Source organism: Callithrix jacchus, chromosome 13, assembly GCF_049354715.1.
Source record: "Callithrix jacchus isolate 240 chromosome 13, calJac240_pri, whole genome shotgun sequence".
Taxonomy (NCBI): Eukaryota; Metazoa; Chordata; class Mammalia; order Primates; family Cebidae; genus Callithrix; species Callithrix jacchus.
This window is the reverse complement of record NC_133514.1, coordinates 29,746,783-29,757,394: the sequence shown is the minus strand read 5'-3', so window position 1 is coordinate 29,757,394 and position 10,612 is coordinate 29,746,783. Positions and strand designations below refer to the sequence as shown.

At 36.7% G+C, this 10,612-nt stretch overlaps 1 protein-coding gene across 2 annotated transcripts in view; it reads right to left on the bottom strand.

Annotated features, from left to right (window-relative positions):
• Positions 1-1,359: 1,359 nt before the first annotated feature.
• The window catches only part of ERI1 (exoribonuclease 1), a 29,377-nt gene continuing 20,124 nt past the window's right edge, over positions 1,360-10,612 (bottom strand). Inside the window, exon 7 of one of the 2 annotated variants that reach the window (XM_002756910.7) lies at positions 1,360-2,469. In XM_002756910.7, coding sequence (XP_002756956.1) covers positions 2,227-2,469 — 243 coding nt within the window. In that variant the 3' untranslated portion in view covers positions 1,360-2,226. The other variant, XM_078347437.1, reaches the window with a different exon arrangement.

Here is a 10,612-nt window from a genome sequence, read left to right as displayed (position 1 = left end):
GAGTAATTAAAATGGGTCGACAGTAAAATCTATGGTTGAGCCAAAAGGGTACCAAGGCCAGGCACAGTGGCTCATGTCTAATGCAAGCACTTTGGGTGGTAGAAACGGGCAAATCAGTTGAGATGAGGAGTTCAAGATCAGCCTGGTCAACATGGTGAAATCCCATCTCTATTAAAAATACAAAAATCTGATGGCTTGCGCCTATAATCCCACCTACTCAGTAGGCTGAGGCAAGAGGATCGCCTGAGCTAGGAGGCAGAGGTTGCAGTGAGCCAAGATCACACTACTGTACTCCAGCTTGGCAGATGAGCAAAAACTGTGTCAAACCACAATAGGGTACTGAGAGCTTGTAATGTTGAAGGTCTTAAAGGAGTACAACATGAACTTGTTAGTACTTGGCAAAAATAAAAACAGGCAAAGAAATTAGCAGATAGACCTAAAAAAACCCCACCAATCTAGTGATTTCCTTGCCATCCTCAGATTTTCCAATTGCAGTTTCAGCTATTCATGTGCAACTATGGAGGTACATGAGAGGCAATTATAGTTCTGCTAGAGCATGGATTTGAATCCCACAGCAGGGTGGTTATACAGAAAAAAAATCACCTAAAGAGTGTGTCTAGATCTCTTGCCATCTGTGATTTGCTATTTTCTACTCCTTTGTCCTTTGCCCTGGCACAGTTAAGGATTTGTAGGAAATTCTTTAAGACTTTTAGTAACACTTTACAGTTTATCATACCGTGCCATCTGGGATTCACAACATCTCAGCATACATCCCTCTTGTCCTAAGAGTTAACTGTATAAACTTAAAGTGCTTGGATTTCCTTATTTTACTATAATCTGTAACAGTTTATCTAGGAACATCACACACTCATGCCTTCTGTTATTTACACATTATTCTTTATGATATTGATTATATGACTACTGCTCAAAAGCAGAAATTTATTGGTTTAAGAAATCTGCCCTATGCAGAGAATTCCCATGCTAAGAAAAATGTCTACTTTCCTGCTTTTCTCCTATATATCAGGTTTGGAAACCTCTGAGAAAATTCATTTGGTTATAATATATACATCTTTAAAACAAAGCAGCACCACAATTTTTATTAAAAGGTAAAAGGCAAGAAGCAATTCAATGAAATTGTTCCCTTGAAAGCTACAGGGAGAAAAATTCAATTTTGAAAATACATGGGTTTAGCCTCTAGATAAAGAGTTTTACTTTATTAACTCAAAATGCACATTTTAGATTTTAGAATTAGTTAAGAACTACTCAATATTTAGCAGCCATTATGTAAAATCAGAAAAACAAGTATTTTATTAACTCCATTGGTGGCCAATGAAGTTTTGAAATAACAAAAACATAATATATGGTAGAAAGTATATTTTATTAACCTCATTGACGATACTGAATACAAATGCAAAATTAGGTGGTGACCCTTAATTTTTAGTCTATTTCAAAACATGGTCCCTCAAATTTAAGAATTAAGGAATATATAAGTCAAAAAAGGAAGGAGAACCAAACAACCAAATTGTAAAAGACCCCAGTGATTTATTTATGTATTATGAAGGTTGAGCTACAGCCTTTATGATATTCCTTTTAGTGTTTTCTTCTGAGTTTTCATTAATTTCTTTAGTAACTGAATTTTTAACAAGACCCTATAATCTATCACGATTCTTCCAATTATGAATTGAAAAGAAACATAGACAGATACGTATGCCAAGTATCTTAGGAAATTCACAGCATACATGGTGAAATTTTCATATAAACTTTTAAAATTAAAAGGACTATAATAGTTTTGAAATCCAAAGGCTAGATAAGACCTACCTTCCAATAATTTCTGCATTTTATGATTTCATCTAGTGATGGTAATAAAGAAATATATTCTATATTTTAACACCAGTAAGATATGACATTCAAAAGAACAGCCAATAAGATTTTGCATTTTAAAACCAAAGAGAATACATCTTGAACACCTTAAATTATAAAATTCTGTTCTAAGCAGGAACTGTTACTGGGTAACAAATACTGCTCATATCAAAAGTGCTGGTGACAAAGAATTCAGAATGCCCTCCCACAAAACATGTTCACGTACATATATCCTTATCGCCTGTAATAAGATTTTAAATGTTTTAAGGTGCTTAAAGTTTGCACTACAGGACTAATTCAATGAGTATTCATCTGCTGCCTCTTCATAGCAACTTCAATTGGAATGATCCACAGACAAAACTGATGTTACTTTCTAAAATGCGGCATTTGTGGAGGTGGAGTGCCCTCTATTGGTGAGGAGGAGGACACACTCATTAGCTGTCCTGCATGCATTTTCTCATTGATTCGGAGTTCACATCCATCCTGAAGCATTCGAACTGCTATTCGGGCGATGTTCTTAGAGTCATCAAGACCACAGTGAGGCCGCCCATCATAATCCATTCCTAATTTTTCAAGCATTATTGCCAGTTTGGTTTGGCTTCTAGGAACCTGAAAAATAAACAGCTTAGTAAATATTTCTTTGGTGTTCTAAACTGTAATACATAAGCCACAGATAAGCTGAAAAATAAGAAGCTAAAAATTAGCAATAATAGCTAAATAAAGCTAGGCAAAGGGCAATATCCCTGGTCAAATAAGGCAAATAAAAAAACTCAGGTCGGGCAAGGAGGCCCTGTAAATCTCAGCACTTTGAGAGGCTGAGGTGGGCAGATCACTTGAGGTCAGGAGTCTGAGACCAGCCTGGCCAACATGGTGAAACCCATCTCTCCTTAAAATACAGAAAAATTAGCCGGGCATGGTGGTGTATGTCTGTAATCCCATCTACTTGGGAGGCCGAGACAGGAGAACTGCCTGAACCTGGGAAGCAGAGGCTACAGTGAGCTGAGATCACTCCACTGCACTCCAGCCTGGATAGCAGAGTAAAACTCCATCTCCAAAAAAAGAAAACAAGCCTCAAATGTTCAGAGCTTTAAAATGTGATCTTAGAGTTTTAGTTAAAAATACAGACAGAATCCTCAGACATCTAAAACATCTGTAGTTTTGGGATTTGAAAATCATTTATTAAAGGGAATGTATTGTTCGGGACATGTAAGTTGAAGATCCACCTTTTTAATCCAAATTAGTTACTTGATATGGTAATTTTCTATAGTGCATTACTTTACTTGACTGATTTCTTGGATAAAAGATTAGCCTTTTTGGATGGCTAAAGATAATGAAGATCAAGAATGAAAGATGATGTCATGTGATATTTTTCAAATTATTTAAAATCCTGTTCCTTGATAATTAGAAAAAAAAAAAACTCACACTCTCCAAATTCCAATATGCACCTCTACTTTTGAGAATTATTGGCAGCTGGGTGCAGTGGCTCACACCTGTAATCTCAGCACTTTGGGAGGCCGAGGCAGGTGGATCACAAAGTCAGGAGATTGAGACTCATCCTGGCTCACGTGGCAAAACCCCGTCTCTACTAAAAAAAAAAAAAAAAAATTAGCCAGGCATGGTGACACGTGCCTGTACTTCCAGCTACTTGGGAGGCTGAGGCAAGAGAATTGCTTGAACCTGGGAGGTAGAGGTTACAGTGAGCCCAGATCATGCCATTGCACTCCAGCCTGGGCAACAGAGCGAGACTCCATCTCAAAAAAAAAAAAAAGGAAGAATTATTGGCTGGGCATGGTAGCTCACGTCTGTAATCCCAGCACTCTAGGAGGCTGAGGCAGGTAAATCACCTGAGGTCAGAAGTTCGAGACCAGCCTGGCCAACATGGTGAAACCCCATCTCTACTCAAAATACAAAAGTTAGCTAAGTATGGTGGCATGTGCCTGTAATCCCAGCTACTCCGGAGGCTGAGGCAGAATTGCTTGAACCTGGGAGGCGGAGGTTGCAGTGAGCCAAGACCACGCCACTGTACTCCAGTGTGAGTGAGGAGACTCCATCTCAAAAAAAAAAAAAAAAAAATTATTATTATTGTTACATTTTCTTCATGAAATGTCTATCAAGATTTGTTACGTTTTAAATTCTGTAGTTTGTACAACTATTTTGCCTGTGCATCTTGGACCTCAGCTTTTTCATCTGTAAAATGGGACTAATGACTGACTGTACAATTTACTCATAGGGTTACTGGGATAATCACAAGCAAATGATGTAAACATCCATAGTTATCTTAAGCTGTAATACTGCAATATATCTTGTACCTTCCACTAATTATCACTTGGAAAATGCACTTCTAAAAATAACTTTTCCAATACACTGGCTAACTTATGTGGAAGAGACAAATTCCTGAAAATACACAATTCACCAGGAACTGAATTATAAAGAAACAGAAAATCTGAATAGACCTTCACCTAAGAAGGAGACTGAATCAGTAACCGACAACCTCTAACAAAGAAGAGTTCTGAACCAGATAGCTTCACTGCTCAATTCTAGCAAATATTTAAAGAATTAGGACCAAGCCTCCTCAAAGTACTACAAATAATTGAAGAAATACTTTTCAAATCATTCCATAAGGTCAGCATCACTTTGATACAAAAGCCTGACAAAGACCTCATGAGAAAAGAAAATTACAGATCAATATCCCCCATGAATATCATGCTGCAATAATCTGTGACAAAATGTAAGCAAACTTAAATCAGCAGCATATTAAAAGAATTATATGCCATGACCAAGTAGGATTTTATCCTGAAATGCAAGGATGGCTCAACATTTAAAAACCAATGTTAAACCCATTAAAAGGAATGAAGGAGAAAACCCACATGACCATCTCAATTGACACTGAAAAAGGCATTTAATAAAATTCAATGTCATTTCATGATAAAAACATTCAACAAACTAATACAGGGAAAATACATCAACATAATAAAGGCCACATATGAAAAACCCACAACTAATATCATACTCAAGGGTAAAAGACTAAAAGCTTTTCATCTGAGATCAGGAATGAGACAAGGTGCCCACATTCACCACCTCTCTTCAACATAGTATTAGAATATCTAACCAAAACAATTAGGCAAGAAAAATAAAAAAGCATCCAAAAGAAAAGAAGTAACATTACCTCTCTTTGCAGGTGACATGATCTTACATGCAGAAAATCCTAAAGATTCCACCAAAAAGTTATTAAAACTAATAAACCAATCCAGCAAAGTTGCAGGATACAAAACAACACAAAAAAATTGACTGTGTTTCTATACAAAATGAACAATCCAAAATGGAAATAGCATCAATAAAATAAAATACTTAGGAATAAACTTAACCAAGGAGGTGAAAGACTTGTATGCTGAAAACTTCAAAATGTTGCTGAAAAACTAAAGGAGGGATGAAAAAATGGAAAGACATCCAATGTTCATGGACTAAACTTCGTATTAAGATATCAATACTATCCAAAGCAATCTACAGATTCAGTGCAACGTGTACATAGCAAAAAAAACACAATTTTTTTCAGAAATAGCAAATTCCATCCTAAAATTCTTAGAAAATCTTCAAGAGACCCTGAATAACAAAAGAACCTTGAAGAAAACAACAAAGTCAGAGATCTCACACATTTTGATTTCAAAATGTATTACAAAGCTATTGTAATTCAGAGTGGTATTACTATAAAGATAGACATATAAACTAATGAAACAGAGTAGAGTCTAGAAATAAACCTTCACAAATATATTGAATCAATGGGGAAAACAACAGCCTTTTCAACAAATGGTGCTGTGAAAACTGAATATCCATGTGCAAAAGAATGAAGTTGGACCCTTATTTTATACCATATACCAAAATTAACTCAAAGTTGATTGAAGACCTAAATGTAAGACATAAAATTATAAAACTTAGAAGTAAACATATGGAAAAAGCTTTATGACATGGATAATAATTTCTTGGATTACCAAAACACAGGCAACAAAAGAAAAAATAGACTTTATCAACATTAAAAACCTTATTACTAACATTATCAGCAGAGTGAAATGGCAATCTGTGGAAGAGAAGATACATTGCAAGCATATATCTGATAAGCAATTAATATTCAGAATAAAAAATTTCTACAACTCAAAACATCAAGGTACCTCAATCAGTAAATGAGCAAAGAATCTGAATAAACATTTCTTGATATGCCAATGACTAATAATCACATGAAAAGATGTTCAACATTACTAATCATTAGGGAAAAACAAAACCACAATGAGATACCACTTCACAGCCATTAGAATGTTCATAAACACACACATGCGCGCGCGCACACACACACACACACACACACACACACCCACACACCAGAAAATAACAAGCATTGACAGAAATGTGAAGAATGTGGAAAGTTGTACATTGCTGGTGGCAATGTAAAATGGTATAGCCACTATGGGAAACAATGTGGAGATTCCTCAAAAAAATTAAACAAAGAATTAGCACACGATCCAGCAATTCCTATTCTGGTTATATAGTCAAAAGTATACAGTATTTGTACACCCATGTTTGTAATAGCACTATTCATAGTAATTGCCAAAATATGGAAGTAACTTAAGTGTCCATCAAAAGATCAATGGATTAAAAAAAAAAAAAACATGGTATATTGAGAGGCCGAGGCGAGTGGATCACTAGGTCAAGAGATCAAGACCATCCTGGTCAACATGGTGAAACCCCATCTCTACTAAAAATACAAAGTAGCTGGGCATGGTTGCGCAGGCTGTAGCCCCAGTTACTTGGGAGGCTGAGGTAGGAGAATTGCTTGAACCCAGGAGGCAGAAGTTGCAGTGAGTTCAGATCGCACCATTGCACTCTAGCCTGGGTAACAAGGGCGAAACGCCGTCTCAAAAAAAAAAAGAAAACATGGTACAGGTTAAATATTCCTTGTCTGATTTGCTTGGGACAAGAAGTGCTTTGAATTTGAAATTTTTTTGGATTTTGAAATATTAAATATTTGTATTACACCAGTTTTGCATCCCTAATCTGAATATCCAAAACTTGAAATGCTCCAGTGAGCATTTCCTTTGAGCACGATGTCAGTGTTCAAAAATTTTCAGATTTTGGAGCGTTGCAGATATTGAATTTTTGGTTTAGGTATACTCACTCCATAATACATACAATGAATTATTATTCCACCTCAGAAAGATGGAATTCTGGCAGATGATACAACATGGATGAACTTTGAAGATATTATGCTCAGTGAAAAACGTCAGTCACAAAAGGTCAAATACTGTATGCTTCCACTTATAAGAGGTATATAGGTAAGTCAAGATAGAGACAGAAAGAAGAATGATGATTGCCAGGGGTTGGCAGGAGGGAAGTTCAATAGGCACAGAGTTTCAGTTTTAGAATATAAGGGTTCTGGAGAAGAATGTGGTGATCGTTGTGCAATGATGTGAATGTACTTAATGCCACTGAACTGTTGTGCACTGAAAAATGACTGAGAGCATTTTTAAGTGAACAAGTGTTATACAGGGTGAGCATCCCTAATCCCCAAAACCCAAAATCTGAAATGTCCGAAAATCTGAAACTTTGTGAGCACCAACAAAATGTCCCAAGTGGAAGATTCTATAGCTTATGTGATTTGTCCCAGTCAAAACACAGGTGCATGACACATAGGTAATTTATGTGTGATTAGGAAAGTGACTGCTTATTGGTAGCATCAGGAATGATGATGTCAAAAAACCAGATTAACCATATCAGTGGCTGAGACAGCCACTGATAGACAATTTTGCTTTCTAATGGTTCAATGTACATAAATGGTTTCGTCCACAAAAGTGTATGAAACTTACCTTCAGGCCGTGTGTATGAGGTGTATATCAAATAAAAATGAATTTCGTGTTTAAACTTGGGTCCCATCTCTAAGATATCTCATTATGTATATGAAAAATATTCCATAATCTGAAAAACCCCAAAATCTGAAACATTTCTGGTCCCAATCATTTCCAATTAGGAATACTCAACCTGTATTATGTATATTTTACCACATACAAAAAAGAGATAAAATGAAAAGTCCTAGATAGTTCCAAAAAAAGAGTTATTAACTTTATTGAAGGCCTGGTCACTTCATCATGCTTTTAAAACCAATGTGAAAACCTGGGGAAAAAACAAAAACAAGCTCTTCCTTCCTCTAGCTTAGCAAGGAAACGTTCTCAACAAGGTATCTGAGTTAAAGGTGAACAGTAGGAAAAAAAAAAAAGGCCAGATTTGCTGAGCAGTTTGAAGAAAGGCTGCAAAATGTAGCCTCCTTATAGACATCTTTCATCACATGAACCAGCTGAACAAGTCCCTATAAGAAGCTGGAGAAAATGTTTGACTTCAAGTGACAAGACTCTTGCATTTCAAAGGTAACCAAGTATGTCTTTGGAAATAATCATGTTACAACAGAAAACCTTAAAATGTTCACCTTTTGCTTGGGCTTGATAGTGAGGAAAGTATTTTAAATTCTCAAGTTTAACTGGGTGCAATCTGGAAAAACTATAGGAGAAAATTAAGTATTTTCCTCCCTTTCAACACCAGAGTATGATTAGGTAAGGGATCCTTTTTCTGAATCTCTGCTCAAACAGAGAATTTGACTCTAAGAGCTTTATAGGTACAATCTGATTGTATGCCAGAGATGAGACTTAATGCTCTGTCCCTAGAAAAGTTATGGATTTCTACAAAGTATCCTGTCATTCACTTGAAATCAGTAACATTTCACTGCAGTTTCAACTTTCTACGTGTGTAAGCAAGCTTTTTCTTATTTAACAAGCATGAACACCAAGGGCAGAAATTGTCTAATTTCAAAATAAAATGAATCTATGTGAGCTTATCTTAAATCAACCCACAACTGAGTATTTGTAAGGGGGTGGGGAGGAAAAAAGCAAACATTTTACAGTAAAGAGGTATATTTCAACATTCCTTTTACCTCAAAAACAGCATTTTAATGCATATACACAGACCTATAAAGACATTAAAAAGGCCAGGTGTGGTGGCTCAAACAAATAATCCTAACAATTTGGGAGGCTGAGGTGGGCAGATCACTTGAGGTCAGGAGTTCAAAACCAGCCTGGACAATACAGTGAAACCCTGTCTCTAACAAAAACACAAAAAAATTAGCTGGGCATGGTGGCAGGCGCCTATAATCCCAGCTACTTGCGAGGCTAAGGCAGGAGAATTGCTTGAATCTGGGAGATGGAGGTTGCAGTGAGCTGAGATCACGCCACTGCACTCCAGCCTGGGCAACAGAGCAAGACTCAATCTCAACAACAACAACAAAAAAGTAAAAATAAACCCAGCTGTATAATTTTCTAAATGCTAAGCCCACATTTGAGCCTGATATATCACACACAAAGAAAGTTTGTGTTTTCCCCCCAAAATCTTGTATAAAAAGGTGTCTTAGGCTATATTTTTACTCATATTTTTTCAGCCTACTTTTAGAAAAACCAAGTCACATTTTTGCTTAAGCCAATTATTTCACAGAAATGTATTAGTTACTTGCCTTTTAAATTTGGCCAGGTGTGGTGGCTCACGCCTATAATCCCAGCACTTAGGGAGGCTGAGGCAGGTGAATCACAAGGTTGGGAGTTTGAGACCACCGTGGCCAATATGGTGAAACTCCATCTCTAATAAAAATACAAAAAAATTAACTAGGTGTGGTGGTGCATGCCTGTAATTCCAGCTACTCAGGAGGCTCAGGCAGGAAAATTGCTTAAACCCGGGAGGCAGAGGTAGCAGTGAGCCAAAATTGTGCCACTGCACTCCAGCCCCAGCGACAGAGCAAGACTCTGTGTCAAAAAAAAAAAAAGTCATTTTTCTTTTAAAGAAAAAATGTTTTTGAACATACCATACCTTATTACCAATGCTAATAACATACCTTATTAGCATTACATACAGTAGAAATTTGTGATAGAGAGTTTTGTTTAGGTCTTAGATTAAAAAACAAACAGAAAAGGAAAATAAAGTTTCTTCTACTTATACTACTAACTGCATTATAGTTATCTATTATGAAGAGGGAAAAACCATACAAAAAAGAGTAGGCTAACAAACTGGTCAAAATAAACAGGTCCACAAAGAAAAACCACCGTTTACTAAAAAACACAAGGAGTATTTTATTGCCTTATAATATCTGCAACTTTCTGATTACACTAATTACTCTGAGCTGTAGATTTATACAGACCTGACAGAAAATTAGTTTGAGGTTAATTTTTAATAATAAAAATTATTCCATTTGGGAGTTGTAGCAAAAAAAGAACATAAGGGGATTGAGCTCCTCAACTGGAATGCAAATTTACATGAAATACAGAAGACACAGACACTTCTGAATCCAGACAAGAATTTCGTAATCCTTGGTTTCTTAAGAGTAAAATGGTCAGGCGTGGTGGCTCACGCCTATAATCCCAGCACTTTGGGAAGCCAAGGTGGGTGGATCACGAGGTCAAGAGATCGAGACCATCCTGGTCAACAAGGTGAAACCCCGTCTCTACTAAAAATACAAAAATTAGCAGGGCATGGTGGTGCACGCCTGTAGTCCCAGCTACTCAGGAGGCTGAGGCAGGAGAATTGCTTGAACCCAGGATGCGGAGGTTGCGGTGAGCCGAGATTGTGCCATTGCACTCCAGTCTGGGTAACAACAGCAAAACCCCGCCCCCGCCCCCCCAAAAAAAGAGTAAAATTAATTGCTAGGGAAGAAAAAGAAGAGATTTTTTAAAAC